We start from the raw sequence: 21,280 nt of genomic DNA, 5'->3' as shown, positions 1-21,280 counted from the left end.
AAGATGAGCATAGATATTAGAGAGGACAATTTGAGGCATCTATCAAAATTTTAAATCTATAAGTTCTATGACTCATCAATTCCCCTCATAGGAAAGCTATCCTATAAAACATTCCTGGAGTTCAACTTGAAACTTAGTCTGTGACAACCTGGAGAGGTGGGATGGGGTGGGGGAGGAAGGGGAGGGAGGTGCAAGAGTGAGGGGACATATATACACTTATGACTAATTCATGTTATTGTACGGCAGAAACCAACACAGCATTGTAAAGCAACTATCGTCCGATTAAAAATAAATTTAAAAAATAGCTTAAAAACATATGTTGATTCGGCAAAAAAAAAAAAATTTCCTATATACAACCAAGACACATGCACATGGACACTGACTATAGCACTGTTTAAAATAGGGAGCCACTGGAAAACTTTCCAATTCCAATTAGATAAATTATAATACACCTGTATTATGAAATATGAAGACATTGTGTTAAATGGAAAATGCAAGTTATTTAAAATATGAATGTTATGATTCTGTGTATATTAAAGCAAAAAACTAAAACTGTGTTTGTGTGTGTGTGTGTGTGTATATATATGTAAACACAGGAGCATATGTATATATGGCACAAAAGGAGTGAAATGGGGAAAGAAGTGGCATGGGGGAAGAGGGGATTTAAAAACAACATTTTTTACTCTATAGACAGCAGCAGTGTTTTGACTTTTCACGGCCATGTATGTATTTTCTTCCATGAACTCCACTACAGATGTTCAGGCAGAAAAAAGAAGAACAGAAGAAACAGGAAGTGAAGACAATGAAGACGCCTTGCAATTCACCTGGACGGGCACGCGCTGCAGGCGTGTGCATGGCTCTCAGGGCGTCATTCCTCCACATCCTGCCTAGTGTGCGTGGCTCACTGTGTGTACAGATACTTAGTTTTCACACAGCACAGGAAGTTGTCTTGCCCCCCAATTTTCCCTGCTTTAAGGATAATAAAAGCTTTTCAAGATCAATTTTTCACTAGACACAATCTTCACCCTACTCGCCGACTCTAGAAGCTAAGTTCCTTTAAAGACGCGACTCTGCTGCAGGCATAGATTTTTAAACAAGACAAAATCCACCTTAGATGGAGGACCAGAAAAAAATCCAAAGATACTATCATTTACCTTATCCATACAATTGCCAAGTTTACTTACTGAGTCTCAACCTCTTCCCTGCCTTTGTTTTTCCAGAACAGAGAACTGCACCATTTGAGCCCATTAATCTCTGGCCTGTCTTCAAGTCTATGATGTTTTTCCTTTTTTTAAGGAGTGGCTGGCTATCAGGACTGCATGAAGTGTTCCAGGTGTAGTCACAGGATGATTTTGTGTGATGGGTAGGGTTCTTCCGACCTGTCTCCAGTTGTGTTTGTGTTGGTCTTTTAGAAAATACTGTCATCCCTGAGATGTCTCACTGCCACTGTGTGCATTTGATTAATTCCTGGCTAAAACCATGGAATCCACTTTAAGGAACTGTCTTTTCCTGCTACCACTGGAAAACTACATCCATACAAATGTCCAAACTGAACCTATCTTTCTCAGAGAAAATTTACAAATACCATTTAATGAAGTATTCTATACTCATGTGACTGGTAAATAGCTGTTAAATGAGGATGAGACGGTTGGATGGCATCACCGACTCAATGGACATGAGTTTCAGTAAACTCCAGGAGTTGGTGATAGACAGGGAGGCCTCACGTGTGGCAGTCCATGGGGTTGCAAAGAGTCAGACATGACTGAGCAACTGAACTGAGCTTATTGCAAAGTAAAGAAATATCAACTATGGTTTATCTGCTAATTTAAGAAAAATACTGGATACAAGAGTAAAATTACCTTCTCTCCAGCTCCCGACATACAATGAATGCTGCTTCATTTGTTTACATCCTGCCTTATTACAGAGAGAATCTGACATGACTCAATCACTCAGAAGCCTACCCTCCAGGCTTTCTTAACTGCAGTACTACTTAGATGCAGGAAAAGGGACAGATGGGAAGACTCAAAGGAACTAATGTTACTCCAGGGAGAGAAGCTCAGACATAAGATTATAAGGAAGAGAAGACCAAAACTCAGGTTTCATCACATATCCATATGATAGACACTAATTCACACTGTCCTTATCAATAGAGATCAATGATCTCCTTATTCGTTAATCAGATTATTAAGAGAGCAGAAAGGGGAAGCTGACATTCACCGAATGTCCACCAGATCAGCTACAACTCTGAACTGGCTGTTCTAAAGGGGACCCTCCCTGAATCCTCACCTTGGCTCATAAAGTCAGCCCTTTCCTCCTCAGGAGGCACCAGTGGTCTTTTTCTACCCTCTTTCCTAACTGGTAAGCTTGGGAAAAGAAACCGAGCACATGTAACTTAGCCCCTTCTGGGTTCCCTAGTGGCTCAGACAGTAAAGAATCTGCCTGCGATGCAGGAGACCTGGGATCGATCCCTGGGTTGGGAAGATCCCCTGGAGGAGGGCACAGCAACCCACTCCAGTATTCTTGTCTGAAGAATCCCATGGACTAAGGACCCTGGGAGCTATGTTCATGGGGTTGCAAAGAGTCAGACACAATTGAGTGACTATACTTTCACTTTCTCTTTTAGGTTTGCTCTTTTCAAAGAGCATACACACATACTCTGCTCCTCCAGAAAATAAAGGTCTACCCTTGAAGAGGCGTGCAGTGAAAATGGGGTTGGGAAAAAAACCTGCAGGTCCTAATCTGTAGGTTCAGTTCAGGGGTAAGACAATAAAAAACATCCCCCAAAGAGCCACAGTACGAAGTCATGGTCTCAAATTCAGCTCTACTTATAATAAAGTTCATGTTCCCATGTCCCTCTGCCTGTCTCTTACATCTTATTCCTTAATTCACTCTCAGGTCAAAGGAAAGATGAGAGTATAATTTATTTATAATCCAAAAACTGAAGGTCAGTGAGGTAAAGTGATTTGCCCGAAGTGCAAAGTTGGTTATAGAACCAAATTTTAAAGAGAATTCTGATTCCACGTTTCCACACAGCTTCATCAGGGATTCGTAACAGAAAAAAAAGGAACAACAACTCAGTTATACTACTAACCTGACAAACAAATTTGACATCTGGTAAGGATCTATTGAAGGGTTTCGGGAAAACATAGAAGTTAAAAGACTTCGTTATATACCTGGGGAAAATAAGATAAAAGGAGACTTAGGGTGTTATATTATGCCATGACAAAAGAATTCCCACCACTTGTTAAAACAACCTACTTTGAATCTGTGTAGTCATACTTAAAAGTGCAAAGGCCAAACTGAAACAGCAAAAAGTCCATGGAATGCTGGAAAAGGGAAATAAAATATCTGTCAAAACAATGCTGTATAGTCGACATGAGCAACAGTATTTGCAATCAGGTAGGTTTTCTGATTATTCTACTTGACTTTGGCAGAATACTTCTGATCCAAACCGATTATAGATTATCTATCAGGAGCATTATTAATTTATGAATATTTCTTACTATTTTTCCCAACTAAGCACTTATGCATCATCCAGAGCATCATAGTAAACCTATTTCCAAATGATTAAAATAACCACATCATATTTCCTGTAAATGAAATTAACAATGAAAATACTAAACCTTCCCCAAAATGTTTTCCAGCAAACAATTATTTTTGCTGTTGTTTTAAATACCACTAAATATCAATTCATAGCTGGGGTTGAGAACTTAATAAGCAAGCTTGACAATTTTATTCCTCTATAATTTAACATATGCAAGACCAACATGGGAAAAAAAAATGAGATTTTCTAGCACACCCACTTACCTTTTTAAGCTTCTGATACCTTTCTTCTGCAGTGTCAAAACCATTTGTTAATGCGGTGACTGAAGGTCCATCGCTGATTCCTAGATTTTAAGAAAAAAAATTTTAACCTATTCGTAAATGCTAACAGAAAATGTCAGTCAACTATTCAATGGCTCTATAATTTCTTATTTTTATGAATTAAAACTAACTGGAAGTGCTCTTTATTTCACTTTTTCAAAATTAGCATGAATTTCGCAGGCTAACAAGCCAAACCCTGTAATAGAGAATTCAGAGATACAAATGTTTCAATTTGAGAATGGACAGTTTCAGTATCTAAAACAGATTTCAAATAAAGAAAACCCTATAGATATCTCACCAAAAAATTATTAGAACTAATAAATGAATTCAGCAGAGTTGCAGGATACAAAATTAATATTCAGAAATCCACTGTAAATTTCTATACACTAATAACAAACCATCAAAAAGAGAAATTATAAAAACGATCCCACTGACAATTGCATCAAAAAGAATAAAACACCTAGGACTATATTTAACCAAGGTGAAAGACCTGTCCTCTGAGAATTATAAGACACTGGTGAAAGCAATTGAAGAAAACATGAAAAACAGAAATGCTCATGAACTGGAGGAATTAATACTGTTAAAATGCCCATATTACCCAAAACAATCTATAGATTCAATGCAATCTCTATCAAAATACCTACGGCATTTTTCACAGAGCTAAACAAATAATCCTAAAATTTGTATAGAACCACAAAAGACCCCGAACAACCACAGCAATCTTGAGATACCACCTCACATCTGTCAGAATGGCCATTCTCAAAAACACAAGAAATAACAAATGTTGGCAAGGATGTGGAGAAAAGAAAACTATCATGTACTGTTGGCGGGAATGTCAATTGGTGCAGGCACTATAGAAAACAGTATAAAGCTTCCTCGAAATATTAAAAATAGAACTAACATATGATCCAGCAATTCCACTTCTGGATATTCATCAGAAGAAAACAAAAATTATTTTTTCTTCAATAATTCTAACTGAAAAAGATATATACATCCCTAGGTCACTACAGCATTACTTAAAATAGCAAAGATAGAAGTAACTTAAGTGTCCAAGGATAAATGAAAAGATAAAGATTCTATACATATGTAAAGATGCTATAAATGTGTGTGAGTATGTGTGCGTGTGTGTGTATACATGCATATATATGCATACATGGGGCTTCCCTGATGGCTCAGATGGTAAAGAATCTGCCTGCAATGTGGCAGACCAGGGGTTGAGAAGATCCCCTGGAGAAGGGAATCGCTACCCACTCCAGTATTCTTGCTTAGAGGATTCCACGGATAGAGGAGCCTGACGGGCTCCAGTCCATGGGATTGCAAAGAATTTGTGTAAAGAAATATTATTCAACCATAAAAAAGAAAAAAAAAAAACAACCTTGTAATATGGATGGACCTAGAAGGTACTATGCTAAGTGAGTGAAATAAGTCAGACAAAGAAAGGCAAATACTGATGATTTCATTTACTGATAAAATCTTAAAAAAAAAAGAAAAGAAAAGAAACAGAAAGAGACTTATTGATACAGAGAGTAAACTGATGGTTGCCAGAGTGAAGGAGGGGAGTTTGGGGGGGGGGGCAAATAGGTAAAGGAGTTTAAGAGGTACAAACTTTCACTTATAAAATAAGTCAGTCACAGCACAGAGAATATAGCCAATAATATAGCTGACAAGAACTTTGTATGGTAACAAATGGTAACTAGACTTAGCGAGGTAATCAATCCATAATGTATAAAAATACCAAATCAGTGTTATACACTTGAAACTGACATAATTGGTTGATCATAATTCAGTAATTATAATTCTATACCATTATTTATATAACTATATGTATATAATTAAGCAATTATAATCCAGTAATGGATTATGCCCAGTAAAAACAAAGTTATGCCCAGCATGGATTCCTTTAGAAAGAGCTGAAGTCTTTGAAACAAGCACAACTTGTAGCAAAAACGGCTATCTTTACCAAAAATTGGATATCTCTGATCCAAAAGAAAAAAAAGAACCTTGCAATTATAACTGTTAGTTACACTAATCTAAGTACTAGATACATGTGTACACCCACGCCAAGGCAGGCAGTGAACACGTTCACTAATGCCTAAAGGAATACCCTCATTTATTTGCAGAAGTCCAACCCTAAAGTCAGCCACAAAGCACAAATCTTGTATGAGCCCTCTTAGAGCAAATGTCTAAACTAGTCAAATTCATAGAGACAGAAACAATGATTGCTAGAGGCAGAGGGGAGGGAGGAGCTGGGAATTACTGTTCAATGTGTAGAGTTTCAGTCCTGGAAGATGAAAAAGTTCTGTGGAGATGGACGGTGGGGATGGTGGCACTCCAGTGTTACAGTCTCACTTAACTTTAAAACCACTTAAAAATGGTTAAAAGGATACATTTTATGCTATGTGTATTTCACCACACATCAAAAAAGGCCTGACCCTAACTCTCCAGCGCTGTCCCACACCTGTCCAGCTGTTTTTAAGCAGCATCAAAAGCGTAGTCTCTTATCTGCAACCCTCAGAGTTCGAACAACCACAAACCCAATCAGGAAACCCACCGCACCTCTTTCGTGCTTTTGAAACGTTTAAGAGGAAACGTGGAGACTCATGCAACCTGACCCAGAAAACTCAAACAGGGAGGAGCGACCAGCAGGTATAAGCCCAGGCCAGGGGTCAGGAGGGCGCGGGGGTGGGGGATGGGGGTGGCGGGCAGGAGGAGGCTTGGCTATGCATTGCAGGGTGCCAGCCTCGAGCTTGCAAGCGAGGGATACCTGAAAACTCCCCATCGATGGCGAAGAAGTCGGCCTCCTCTATAGCCTGGTACACTTTGTGGAGATTACTCTGAAAATCTGCGGAGAAACCGAGAAGAGGCTCAGAACTGGTGGCCTGGCTTTCTGCCCACGGGTTACTAGGGGGATAGGGAAGGAGGGAAGGGGAGCTGCCAAGGATCCTGGGATGAGAGGACAAGTCCCTAAGGGGTGCACAGACCGGAGGGATATAAGCCCCGAGGGGTGCACGGGCCAAAGGCGAACAAGGCCCCAAGAAGCGCAAAAGGGGAGCAAACCCCTGAGGGGACTGCCTCTGCCCCAGGCCGGGTCAAGTAGACCTGCCGCGGTGAGGGCCTAGCAGGCCGGGTGAGGAAGTGCCCCGAGGACGCAGGGAGGTGTACAGCGGACACGCACTGCTCCTGATTATCTCCATTCTGCGGAGTGGCCAGGCCTCCGGCCCCGCCCGGGCCCGCCTCGACCGTTCCACTCCCGAAGTTCCGCGGCGACAGCGCTGGCAGCCACGGCAGAGACCGCGGGGGCGACTTCCGGAAACAGCGCGCGCCGGCGCGCGTCACGTGCGCCTGCGTCATGGTGGGGCGGGGCCAAGGGTGGGTTTCATTCCCTGGACGCAGCAGGGCTAAGAGAGTTCCAGAAAAACATCTATTTCTGCTTTATTGACTATGCCAAAGCCTTTGACTGTGTGGATCACAATAAACTGTGGAAAATTCTGAAAGAGATGGGAATACCAGACCACCTGACCTGCCTCTTGAGAAACCTGTATGCAGGTCAGGAAGCAACAGTTAGAACTGGACATGGAACAACAGACTGGTTCCAAATAGGAAAAGGAGTACGTCAAGGCTGTATACTGTCACCCTGCTTATTTAACTTATATGTAGAGTACATCATGAGAAACGCTGGGCTGGAAGAAGCACAAGCTGGAATCAAGATTGCCGGGAGAAATATCAATAACCTCAGATATGCAGATGACACCACCCTTATGGCAGAAAGTGAAGAGGAACTAAAAAGCCTCTTGATGACAGTGAAAGAGGAGAGGGAAAAAGTTGGCTTAAAGCTCAGTATTCAGAAAACTAAGATCATGGCATGTGGCCCCATCACTTCATGGGAAATAGATGGGGAAACAGTGGAAACAGTGTCAGACTTTATTTTGGGGGGCTCCAAAATCACTGCAGATGGTGATTGCAGCCATGAAATTAAAAGACGCTTACTCCTTGGAAGGAAAGTTATGACCAACCTCAGTCAGTCAGTTTAGTCACTCAGTCGTGTCCGACTCGTTGCGATCCCATGAATTGCAGCAGGCCGGGCCTCCCTGTCCATCACAAACACATGCCCATTGAGTCGGTGATGCCATCCAGCCATCTCATCCTTTGTCGTCCCCTTCTCCTCCTGCCCCCAATCCCTCCCAGCATCAGGGTCTTTTCCAATGAGTCAACTCTTCGCATCAGGTGGCAAAGTACTGGAGTTTCAGCTTCAGCATCAGTCCTTACAATGAACACCCAGGACGTACATATTTTAATGTATGTCCTTTAGGATGGACTGGTTGGATCTCCTTGCAGTCCAAGGAACTCTCAAGAGTCTTTTCCAACACCAGAGTTCAAAAGCATCAATTCTTAGGTGCTCAGCTTTCTTCACCGTCCAACTCTCAAATCCACCCATGACCACTTGAAAAACCACAGCCGTGACTAGACGGACCTTTGTTGGCAAAGTACTGTCTCTGCTTTTTAATATGCTATCTAGGTTGGTCATAACTTTCCTTCCAAGGAGTCAGCATCTTTTAATTTCATGGCTGCAATCACCATCTGCAGTGATTCTGGAGCCCAAAAAAATAAGTCTGCCGCTGTTTCCACTGCTTCCCCATCTATTTCCCATGAAAGTGATGGGACCAGATGCCATGATCTTAGTTTTCTGAATGTTGAGCTTTAAGCCAACTTTTTCACCTCCTCTTTCACTTTCATCAAGGGGCTCTTTAGTTCCTCTTCACTTTCTGCCATAAGGGTGGTGTCATCTGCATATCTGAGGTTATTGATATTTTTCCTGGCAATCTAAATTCCAGCTTGTGCTTCTTCCAGCTGTGTTTCTCATGATGTATTCTGCATATAAGTTAAATAAGCAAGGTGACAATATACAGCCTTGACGTACTCCTTTTCCTATTTGGAGCCAGTCTGTTGTTCTATGTCCAGTTCTAACTGTTGCTTCCTGACCTGCATATAGATTTCTCAAGAGGCAGGTCAGGTGGTCTGATATTCCCATCTCTTTCAGAATTTTCCACTCCAATCCCAAAGAAAGGCAATCCCAAAGAATGCTCAAACTACTGCACAACTGCACTCATCTCACACGCTAGTAAAATAATGCTCAAGATTCTCCAAGCCAGGCTTCGGCAATACACGAACCGTGAACTTCCAGATGTTCAAGCTGGTTTTAGAAAAGGCAGAGGAACCAAATTGCCAACATCTGCTGGATCATCAAAAAATCAAGAGAGTTCCAGAAAAACATCTATTTCTGCTTTATTGACTGTTCCAAAGCCTTTGACTGTATGGATCACAATAAACTCCTGCTCACTGGCAATTAAAACTCCTCAAAATAATCCCTCTTGAACCTGAAATATTTATACTCTCTCACCTGCAAGATTATAGTTAAGATTACATTTGAGTAAGTTATCTATCTAACCGAACATATTCAGGGACTTATCAAACCTGTAAAATTTACATTCTCTCACAGTGGGGACCTATTGGGGATACTGTATCTTCTTTAAATGACAAATATTGCTTTTTCCCCCTAAATTAAATATATTTAACTCTCTGAATTAAAACTAGTCATGACACTGTACTAATTAAGTTACAAATCTGAAGCGACATGAGAAATTTAATATACACTACTCCTCATACATGCATTTAACATGATTATGTGTTAACATACAATGCATCTAAGAACACTTCAATGTATTTTTTTTTTTTGGAAAACTGATCTCTAACCCAGAGGTGAAAATTGTCCCACATAATCTGCATATCTTTTCAGTCACTTATCAGCTATTTTGTTATCTTAATTCCAGATGATAACATTTGACTGGGGAATATCTGAATACTCACATTTTTACTAGCTCAACAGCTTTAGAACACAGACTAAAAGCTGGGTGTCACACCTAGCGGAAGAGGAAATTCTCTGCACACACTTCATGCTACACAATCTAGAGATTCAGGCTAGTTTTGTCATGCTTATTTCTCAACAGTTGAAAATTAGTCCTTAAAGCTTAACTAATGACTGTTGCCCTCAAGAGAGATTCTCAGGACATCCAAACGGTGTTTCCAAGGAAGCTGGTGTCTTTGCTGTTCTTGTCAGAACGGTAGCGCCCTGAGAGACCTGCGCAAAGCAGGCAGTCACTGTCTACAGCACTCCGCGGCTCAAGCTACAGTTACGGGCAGAGTCAGAATCAACCCTGACCCCTTAACTGAGGGCTCCTCCTTAGGTATCATTTATTAACTTTTCATGCTTGTATCTTTAAAAGCAAAAAGGAAAATAATTATTTTCGCAATGACTAATTTCTCAGAGAAATATTTATGTTGCTCCGAGGAGGAGTCATCAGTGGTTCAGGTTCTAGTTCTTAGATGAGTTGACTAGTCTGAGGTTTACACAGTAAATATAATCTATGGATACAAATGCTGACTTTTGAAGCCCACAGGAAATCATAAATGCTTGAAACCCACACTATCAATTATCAGATGAAAATCTAATTAGCACGTCCAGCTTTTGGCAGTAGCCAATCTTTGAAAATACCAGTCAGGATTTTATTGGGAAGGATAATGGAAAGGCTACTGTTGTGAATACTACAGTCGCACACGTTGCTGTGAAACAATGAACACATTGGATACATTTTTTAGTTCTGTATTTAACGCAGCTGATTAAAAAGCTAATTTCATTCCCCTTCTGTATTACTATTCTTCTAGTGTACAGCTGCCAACCACAGTTAAATCTGATGAGTCCCCATGTTGAGTTAATCAATTTGATAACATCAGACATTATTAGGAAAGCGCACATAATACGGTCACAGTGTCTACTATCAAAAGCATATGCACCAAAGCTTTTGTTTTCCCAGGACACTGCAACCGCTTAAAGTAGCTTAGCCTTATTTTGCTTTGTTTTGAAAAGAATTTTAAAAGAACAAAACTTCTTTATTTCTTCCTTAGGTCAATACAAAAAATTATTCTGTAACAATATTAATACCATGATTAACTTTTTCTTTATCGATGTTTATATAATGAAATAATCCCGGAATCACAGTCACGATTAGAAATAAAGACCAACAAAAATATAAATGCTCACAATGTAAAATAGTATCCCATGATAATATCCTGAGAGATTTTTCTATTCTGTTTTTGTTTACAATGACTAAAGACTACTTCAAAACACAAGGCCCCTAAGCCCCAAGGCCTTTGGTCTTTTACTTTTAACTCTCCCTGCCAACCTTAGGTGGGCTTCCCGGGCATGGCCATCCGACACCAGCGCCCTCTAAGACCAGCGGAGCACGCAGCTTCCTCGGGAGGCTCCCGGCCCCCTGCACACGCGTCCCCTTGGGTGAGGAAGCACCGGGGCACTCGGAGCCGCCCAGGGCAACAGCAGAGTCAGCCGCCGGGAGGAGAGTGGAAGGAAGCACGCGGGTTTTCACCAGGGTGCCCGCTTCTGTGTCGCCCTCCAGCCTATTCCGCCTTCCCCGCTGGCTCGCCTAACTCCCACTCCCATGACAGCTCCATCTCCAGGGTCAGGGGAGCGCCGCTGCTGGCCCAGTCACCTTTCCAGGCGGGTCACCACTCGTGACTGGCCCCCAGCCTTCACCCCCCTGTCCTAGACCTCATCCGCATGTGCGCGGCGCTGCCTGACAGCGGAGGGCAGGCAGTGGTGGGGGAGAGCACCTCTCTGACGGCTGATCGGTTGGCCACCGTTTGCGGCCGCGACCTGAGCCCCAGCATCTCTAAGCCCCGTCACCCGCGCCCCAGATGCCCAGGTGCAACCCCCGTCGGGCTCTGCGTTTCACCTTCCCTCTCCCTCCTCACTGGTTTCCTCCCCTAGACGTGCAAACGGCCTGAGGCCTCCTCCGTTCCTTATACAAAAGTCCTTCAACCGGGCCTCTCCTCCCCAGGACTGCATGCACCCACGGGCGCAGGCTACACAAGGAGCTCCGGTTGCGCCCTGCACTCCTCCCCAGCCCAGAGCACCGAGGGTGACTACTCCTCCGACGCTGCCCCTGCTGAGGCACCCGGGGCCTGTGGCCACGCAGTGGACACTAAAGTCCTCTCTGACCTGGCACTTCTCTGCGCACTCCACAGACCTGAAAAAACGCTTTCTTACTGGAAATTCAACTTCTTGGCTTCCATGACAGTCCCCCTGCCTGGGATAATTACCCACTCAATTGTGAGCTTAATAAAATGAACAACTGTCACCGTTTCTTGTTTACCCTTCTCAATTTTCAAAACAGAGATGTCAGCCAGGATCTGCTCATTTGAAGTATACACAAAGTATACTTTGGTGCTTCTGAAGTAGACACAAAGACCCGGATTAAGTGGCAAATGTGCAGCCATCTATGTCATTCCTCTCAGTATTCCGGATTTAAAAAAAAAAAAAAAAATTCCTGAACTCCAGGTGCCTTACAACGCTGTGTTACTTTCTCTTGCCCAGCAGAGTGAGTCAGTAACACACACACACACACACACACACGTCCCCTCTGCTGTAGACCTCCTTCCCATCCGGGTCATCCCGGAGCACCGGGCAGGGTTCCCTGGCTGCGTGGCGGGTCCTCATCACTTGCCTACTTCACACAGCGCATCAGCAGTGTCTGTGCGTCAATCCCAACCTCCCGATTCAGCCCACCCCCTCCTCCCCACGGGAACCAGAAGTTTGTTCCCTACGTCCATGACTATTTCTGCTTTGCAGGTAAGTTCACTTGTACCAATTCTCTAGGCTCCATGTATAAGCAACGTTATATGGTATTTCTCTCTGTCTGACGTACTTCACTCTGTATCACAATCTGCAGATCCATCCACGTCACTGCTAATGGCATTATTCCATCCTTTCTACGGCTGAGTAACACTCCACCGTATATGCATACCACTTCTTCTTGGTCCCTTCCTCAGCCAATAAATATTTAGGTTGCTTCCATGTCCCAGCTACTGTAAATAATGTGGCTAGCATACATCCTTTCAAATTATAGTTTTTTCAGGCTATATGCTCAGGAGTGGGATCATGTAATAGCTCTATTTTAGCTTTTCAAGGAATCTCCATACTGTTCACAATAGTGTCTATACCAATTTACATTCCCACCAACAGTGAAGGAAGGTTCTCTTTTCTCCATACCCTCTCTAGCATTTATCGTTTGTAGAGTTTTTGATGATGGTCATTCTAATTGGTAATACCTCACTGTACTTTGATTTGTATTTCTCTAATAATTAGGGCTTCCCAGCTGGCACAGTGGTAAAGAATCCATCTGCCAATGCAGGAAACGCAGGTTCAATCCCTGGGTTGGGAAGATTCCCCAGAGTAGGAAACAGCAACCCACTCCAGTATTCTTGCCTGGAAAATTCTATGGACAGAGGAACCTGGCAGGTACAATCCATGGGGTCTCAAAGAGTTGGACATAACTGAGCATGCATGTACACAATAATTAATGATGTTGAACATCTTTCCATGTTTTTTTGGCCATATGCATGTCTTCTTTGGAGAAATGTCTATTTAGATCTTTCACCAATTTTTGATTGGGTTGTGTGTTTCTTTGATACTGAGCTGCATGAGTTGTTTGTATATTCTGGAGATTAATCCCTTATCTGTTGCTTTGTTTGCAAGTATCTGCTTCCATTCTGAGGGAGTAGGCTAGATCTTACAAATGGATCAAGCCACTCCATGCATGCTCAGTCATGTCTGACTCTTTGTGACCCTATGGACTATACAGTCCATGGAATTCTCCAGGCCAGAATACTCCAGGGGGTAGCCTTTCCCTTCTCCTGGGGATCTTCCCAACCCATGGATCAAAGCCCGGTCTCCCCCATTGCAGGCCGATTCTTTACCACCTGAGCCACAAGGGAAGCCCAAGAATACTGGAGTGGGTAGTCTATCCCTTCTCCAGGGGATCTTCCTGACCTAGGAATTGAACCGGGGGGTCTCCTGCATTGCAGGCAGATTCTCTACCAGCTGAGCTCTCTGGCATCTCACTGCCCAGATCATGCTTGGGCATTCTGGCCTTATGGTTTGTTGTGGGATTAAAAAAAAAATCCTATTAAACCCATCACCCATATACTATAGGCAGTGTTATGAAGAAATCATTTCCAGCATCTGATCCCAGTGAGTCTCCTTTGGAGGCACCCACAAGGGGGCTCTATTTGAGGATTAAGTCCTAAGAAAAAGATTTTAAATGGTATTCTCCCAAACCCCATTCACCCTTCCCACTTTTTTTTTTTCTTTTGCTATAGGAAATTTAGAGTCAAATTCATGGTTGAGTCCCAAGAATTGTGGGACTTGAAGACATGAATATTCAATGTTTCCGTCTTGTTCCTCTACCCCTACTGATTCTGTAGAGGTTGGGAGCAAAGGTTAGACTTCTGAGGCTAGCATTCTACCTCCATCTCCCAGAATGTTAAATGTCGGCAAGTTACTCAATTCCTGTAAGCATCACTTTCTCAAGTGCACAACACAGGTAAGAGCAGTCCCCACCTCCTACGGCTGGTGTAAGAAACACGCACCTAGATCACAGGGAGCACCCGACAAATGCTAACTATGCTGTCGCTGCTGGTGCTGTGGCTATCATCACTCACCGCAAACCCTCTGTGCAGAGACAGGAGCACAGACGCACAAATAAACTGCAGTCTGGCGTGCCCAATCTCGAGGTTTGTTACTGAAGAAGAAAACAGACAAAACAGGGAGGTGGGAGGTTTAAGCCTATCTGTTCTAAGTTATTATGGATCTATGCTGTTTCACCAAAACTTTAATAAAAAAGGATTAAATACAACACTACTTTGGTATTGTTTAGATATAATGATGTATTTTATAAAATATGTGTATGTTTTAAAAAGCTTACCCTGAGTCCTAAATATCTAGACCAAAATTTATAATATTAGTATAAATATTAGTATAAAGTCAGGTCTTTGAGTGCTCCTTTTAAGTTGACTCACATATCATTACAGCTCTTAAACAAAAGACCCCACCCAACTATAAACGCTTTAAAAGATAAGCATCCTCCACTCTGTTGAGATGACCCTATTAGCATGTTCCAAAGAGAGACTCAAGAAGCAGCTGATCTGGTAGCCTATTACTGTCAGAGCAGCCAAATATCAATTATCCCAAAGCCAATACCACACGGTAACTGGCAGATGCTCCTCAGAAATTCTATTCCACATGTTAACTCATTTACTTAAGAAGCTGAACTTAAACACATTAAAGATCTTTGTGTAAATGGTATCTTTCTGACTTTATGAACTAATGCCTGAGGAAAATGAGTAAAAGATGGAAAGATGGAAAACCATGGTTTGCTCACCTAACTCAATTGGCTGTCGGAACACCCCAGCTGTCCCAATGGCTCAGGATGTGAGGCGCCAACAGACCGCTGCATCCCAGCCACACGTGTCCTCTCCCCTGCAAGCCAACTGTTTCTGCTCCCATCCTCATCACGGAAGGGGGGACACTAATCCAGGAGGTAGATCTCTGTTTCACAACACCTACGTCACACCTGCTTTTACTCATCAGAAGGAAGTTCTTGTCCTCTGCACACTTAGAAAACAAACTAGCACAACTCTTAAGAGTTTTATGTCTTTCTGAGACTAAAGACTTTATAAACTGAAACTTGAGACTACGCTAAGGTTTAAACAGTATGACCATCCTGGTGGTTTTCTAAAGATGTGAAAATGAGTTATTTCATCATCATGTATAAGAACTGACTTTTTAAAAAAAAGATCATATTTCATATGTGATAAATTGCTACAATTTACAGGAACTCAGTATTTGGTTACTAGTAAGCAATGTAAGGGTGTTGTAGAATCCTTTAAAAACTTTAGAAATTATCATTGAAAGTCCCTTTTAAAGTATGATATTAGAAAAGACTTCTGTCTATGTAGAAGTTAAGGCAAACCACCGAGTTGGGGATATTGTTTTTTAAATTAAAACTACACTATGAAATTGTTGCCACAGACAACAATTTGGTACAGGCTTACAATTTACAACTGTTTTCTAAATCTTTTTTGTTTTCTAATTCTTAAAAAAAAAGAGCATTATAAACATACATAATATGTGGATTAATAATAGTGTCTTCAAATTTTATAACATACCCATTGAGCTTACCATATGTATAATGATTCATTAAACAAAACAAGGGCTTCCAACAAAACAGGAGTAGCAGAGCAGAAACCACTTTCATAACTCAGATGTTTTCAAGGACACAGATTCTATTCTAAATGATATCAAGGAAAGAATAACATTTTAATTAAAAATTTTTTTTTTTACTTTTGTGCAACAGTGAATTGCTTTTCATAAAGAAATTTAAATTCTCCTTCAATCTCTGTGTCCTCTGGGCCCTAGTTCTCTTCTCCGTTTGACAACTTGTTTCTACAAAAAGAAGTCTAGGGAATACTTTTGAAAGAAAAGAGAATTCAAAGCAAGTATTATCTTTAATGAATGTAAGATGGATTTTGCAATCTATCCACCTAGTTCCATATATTTTCTACCTGTAACTCTTGTTGATACTATAAAGCAGAAAAAGGTAAACAAAATCAGTGAATTTTATTTCTGAATTGGGAAAGTTCTCTACATAACTTTATCCTGAAATCTTTCACAGAAATCTTCCCTATAAGGAACTGGATCACCATGAATCTCTTCAAATATGCTAAATCATTCAACAAGCAATTTCCACAGGGTAGCTATGATGTAAGGTAATTTTTCTACATGCAATCATACACATGCAATAAGCTTTGGTCATCAAATTCTACTCTAAAAAAACATTTCAGCATTTGAGTGATTTTTTTTAAATAATACTGTTCTTTCGTGAGAAGAAATAGTACAGTAACAATGCAACATTTTCACTAACTATTTAGAGAAAAGGGAAAAAAACTAATATCTTAGAAAACCATGCCTCCAAAATAACTTAAATATTACTTTACAAAAATTAGCAGATCTTGGGATCATAAGTGAATACACACACATACTTACAAATATTAACAAGTAGTGTGTGCACATGCATGTGTGCAAGCCACCCCCCCCAACACACACACACACACACACACAGATCCCACAGACAGTGATCTAGTGATCTAGAGCCTTGTGTTTTCAGGAGAGAGGAGACAGCCGTTCAGTGGGCCAGCCATCACTCATAAAACCCCACAGAGGTACTGGTTGATAACATTCATGTTCTACATATTTCCCATAATCTAAAGTACCTTTTCATGACTTTCTGCCCACTGCAACACTCATTTTAAAAACAGATGTCAAATGCAAATCAAAACTACAATGAGGTATCATCTCACACTGGGCAGAATGGCCATCATCAAATAGTTTACAAACAATAGCTAGGACATGGAAGCAATCCTGATGTCCTTCAGCAGATGAATGGATAAGGAAGTCGCGGTACACATACACAATGGACTATTACTCAGCTATAAAAAGGAACGCATCTGAGTCAGTTCTAATGAGGCGGATGAACCCAGCGCCTATTATACAGAGTGAAGTAAATCAGAAAGAGAAAGACAAATATCGCATATTAACACACATATATGGGATCTAGAAAGGCGGTACCAACGATCCTATGTCCAAACAGGGCAGCAAAGGAGACACAGATGTAAGAACAGTCTCTAGGACACGGCTGGATGAGACGGCGGGACGACTGGAGAGGAGAGCGCTGGAACATGTGTGTTGCCACAGGTACAGTAGCAGCCATGGGAGTGTGACGTACCCGCAAGGAGCGCAGGGCAGGTGCTCCCTGGCAAGCTGCAGGGCCGGGTGGGGAGGGGTTCAGGAGGGAGGGGTCACGCGGATGTAAGTCAGAGGCCTCCACAATACTCTCCGGGGATCGTCTTCCAATTAAAATAAATTCATTCATTAAAAAACGAAACACAGATGTCAGAAGTCCTGCAAGGCTGTGAAGACACGCTGGCCCCGCAGCCCTTCCCGGCCTCCAGGGCGCCCCGGCCCCGGCCCAGAGCCTCCCTGGCGGCGGAGCGCCCGACGCCCAGCGCTGGCGGCCGCAGGGCAGCCGTGTCACGAGCCCCCTCCACCACTAAAGCCATTCACCTCTGGCCTTAGACTCAACCAAGCTACTTTGTTTAAAATAAACGTGTCTTTCTAACTGACCATTCCATGATAGAACTGTACACCTAGTCTCACACGAGGCTGCGTGGCAGGTGCCCGCACACACAGCCCCGCGGAGCGCGGCGGCCGTCCTGGCCGGACTCTGCAGAGGGGGCAGCGGGGCACGCCCGCCGGGAGAGAGGGCGCGTGTGGCCGTCCGGCCGCCTCCGCCTCCCCGACGCCGGCCTCAGGGAAACGCACTCCGAACAAACCATTCCGGAGACACGCGCCTCCGCCCCAGGACCTGAGCGAGCCCCCCGCAGTGGACCCCGGGCTCGGAGAGGAAGTGTGTGTCAGCTGTGACAACGGGACCCCCAGCCACGGTCTGCCAGTGTGGGAGTACACGGAGATCTCCGCTAAAACTGCTCTAAAAATAAGGCGCATTCAAAAAATAATTTGCAGGTACCAAACACCACCCCAGACTTCACTTGTATTAAAATGGTACCTTAAAGTTGCCAAAGATTCTCCGTATTTCAGGATAAGTCTTTTACTGCGTTTAAGTCAAAATATCATGGTAAATACCTTATTCTTACCAGAAGTTAGAGCCATGTTTAGAAGACCACCACCAAAAGAAATGTGATTGTTAAAATCAACATAAGGATCTGGGTTTTCGTAGCTTTACTGTCATTATTAATAAAGAATACTGTAGAAAGGCAAAGCTCTTTTAAAGTGGCCATTCAAAAGCAGTACATTAATAGGTGACTTTTTTCGATAGACCATGAATCAGCTTAAGCCGTTTTTCTCCTTTTTACTATCACTGCTCACCCCTCTCTCAGCAAGACCATTCCCAGGGCCACGACTCATCCCCTCTCGTGCTCCAGTCTACCCTTGGTGACATCTCCCGCTTCCGTCCCGCAGTCACGGTCTCCGCTCCCTGATGCGCCTCCACCTCCCATCCACGCGTCGGCCCGCCATATCTCCAGGGCGTCCGCTTGCCCCGCCCTGCTGACACCCCATCCGTCCGGTGCCGGCTTGGCCTCCTTCATCGTGTAATTAACGCATGATTTACTGAGCAATCACACGGTTATGTGCACTGTCAGCTCTCCTCATTAACCTTTTCTTTTTAGATCCATTTCTAACACTCATTTCTCCTAGGAAGGGATTTGTTTTTCATGGCAGTGGCTGAACACATGAGAAGCAGATCTGAATAAAGAAAAGCAAAAACACAGAACATAGGAGTTACATCAGGGGTAGATTTCTTTATGATTATTAACCTGCAGTCCTGGAGGATGAAGAAAGATGAGGTGAATGCCAGTCTGTATACTGCACATTTTCTACAAAATACTGATACTTTCTCCAAATTAAAAACAGAGAGACGAAAGTGACGGTGACATGTTTAGTACTAGACACTGAGTATTTTTTGGTTCCAAATGTACCTTGAAGCTAAAAAGAAAAAGTAAGAAGCCAGAAGAGTCCTAACACATGAAACTTTCCTTCCCTTTAGCGGGGCAAGGCGTGCAGCAAAGCAGCAGCGCTGTGCCGTCCAGAACCACCCTCAGGAGCCGGGCCCTCAGACCGGAGCGGGCGCACCGGCGCTGGGCTCGGGCCGCTCACTGCCGGGGCAGGGTGCAGGGCGGCCGGCGCCGACACAGAAGAGCTGGTGGGCACGGTCACCGAGACGGGCCTTGGCCGGAGCCGGGTGCAGGACCATCACCGCGTCCGCCCCCCTGAGATGACACTGGGGCCAGGAGAGCTCTGGCCCGGCCTCTCCTGGAAGGTGGAGACCCACAGAGGCGCCGTGGCTCAGACTCACCGACAGCTTTCCCACGGCCGCGTCCACCTGAAGGAAAGGCCCATCCAAACCATCGCCCAAACACCGAGGGAAACGGAGAAATAACTCGCTGCCACTTTCTGCTTGAGTCACAACGGGCAGACAGATAGATTTTTACTCTTTTCTAAGTGCCTGATGTTCTATCAAAACATGCAGATGCGTTAGCAGAACTGAAACAAACTGCATATTACTCAGGCTAGACCAGAGGCCATGCTAGCAACCTCTGGAGGAATAAAGTGGACGTGGACCATAATACGGAGAAAGTGATTCTGGGGTGGTGTCAGAGTCTGAGAGTGTGTGTGTGCGCGTTTACATGTAGGAGCCTTAGAACAAGTATATAAAGATTCTAAGTAAACAACTAAATATCAAAGCAATATCTAATGCACTGCATTAAAAAGCAGAAAGAACTCAGATCAAAACAGGCAGCCAGGCACTGACCTAATTTAGTAATAACATTATTATGAAGAATTTACATACACCACTAACTCCAAAAGGAGTTTATTAACTGCTTTAAAAGAAATTGACGTTAACCTCAATAAATCATACTTTCCTCACTTTTCGGAGTTTGTAACTAAGAACTAAAATGCTCTTGGATAAAATAACATATCCTTAGGAATATAGTTTAAACTAACTTGTTTCTTGTCCAAGAAGTTATTTTAGTGTATATTACTAATAAAAATGCACAGAGGCACATACATCCAGTTATGGAACATCTTTTAAAATAAAAGACTAATAAAAACAGTAATATAAGTCTCCAAGCATTCAACATGAGATATTTAAATAGCTAAAATAAACTATTATATTAATTAGAAATGATTATAGATGCAATCCTATTCATTTTAGCAAAGTATTTACCATACTTGGGCTTCCCTTGTGGCTCAGCTGGTAAAAAATCCTCCTGCAATGCAGAGACCTGGGTTCGATCCCTGGGTTGGGAAGATCCCCTGGAGAAGGGAAAGGCTCCCCACTCCAGTGTTCTGGCCTGGGGAATTCCGTGGACTGTACAGTCCATGGGGTCGCAAACAGTCGGACACGACTGAGCGCCTTTCACTTCACTTAGCATACACACTGCAAGTACACGTATGCGAACGGAACTCTGTAATCTGAAATGTATAAGAACAAAGGCAAAGTCAGGTGGCATGATCCCCATGCCAGTTTTGTTCCTAAGAGCAGACAAACAGAAGGACCTCCACGGCTGCCTCACAGGATAAGGATGGGCAGTGTCTCTGACTTTTCCTGAATTAACTTCAAAGCCTGGCCTGGGAAAGTAAGTTTAGTGACCAGTACTCTCTCAAAAGCCACTGTGCTTTAGTATCTCAACCGCAGCTACTGGGAAATTTACCCAACACTGAAAACAGTTTAGATTAAAAGAAGCTAAATCTGCTGAAAATGATAACAAAGACCCTATTTGTAATAAAAAAAAAAAAAAAAAAGCAAAGGATTCAGAAGCTCATCTTCTGTGAGACAGAAAAAGGAGAGCTCCTAGACCTACCCACCACTTCCCACCAAGACCATTCCTTGGGAACGTATCCATTCCTTGGGAACGTCACTTCTCC

The 21,280-nt window shown here is 42.9% G+C and overlaps 1 protein-coding gene across 11 annotated transcripts in view; it reads right to left on the bottom strand.

The window, feature by feature from the left end:
- LOC122696614 (cyclin-Y-like protein 1) overlaps positions 1-21,280 on the bottom strand; it is a 248,887-nt gene that overhangs the window by 184,686 nt on the left and 42,921 nt on the right. For 3 of the 11 annotated variants that reach the window (XM_043906861.1, XM_043906850.1, XM_043906852.1), the window contains 4 exons: positions 6,629-6,706; positions 3,808-3,893; positions 3,259-3,326; positions 3,092-3,173 (listed from right to left, as the gene is read on the bottom strand). In XM_043906861.1, the coding sequence (XP_043762796.1) occupies positions 3,092-3,173; positions 3,259-3,326; positions 3,808-3,893; positions 6,629-6,706 (314 nt within the window). Of the gene's footprint in view, positions 1-3,091; positions 3,174-3,258; positions 3,327-3,807; positions 3,894-6,628; positions 6,707-6,963; positions 7,212-21,280 lie in introns of those variants that run through there. The other 8 variants (XM_043906851.1, XM_043906853.1, XM_043906855.1 and 5 more) reach the window with 6 other exon arrangements.

This window comes from Cervus elaphus, chromosome 6 (assembly GCF_910594005.1).
Source record: "Cervus elaphus chromosome 6, mCerEla1.1, whole genome shotgun sequence".
Taxonomy (NCBI): Eukaryota; Metazoa; Chordata; class Mammalia; order Artiodactyla; family Cervidae; genus Cervus; species Cervus elaphus.
This window is presented reverse-complemented; position numbering and strand designations above follow the sequence as displayed.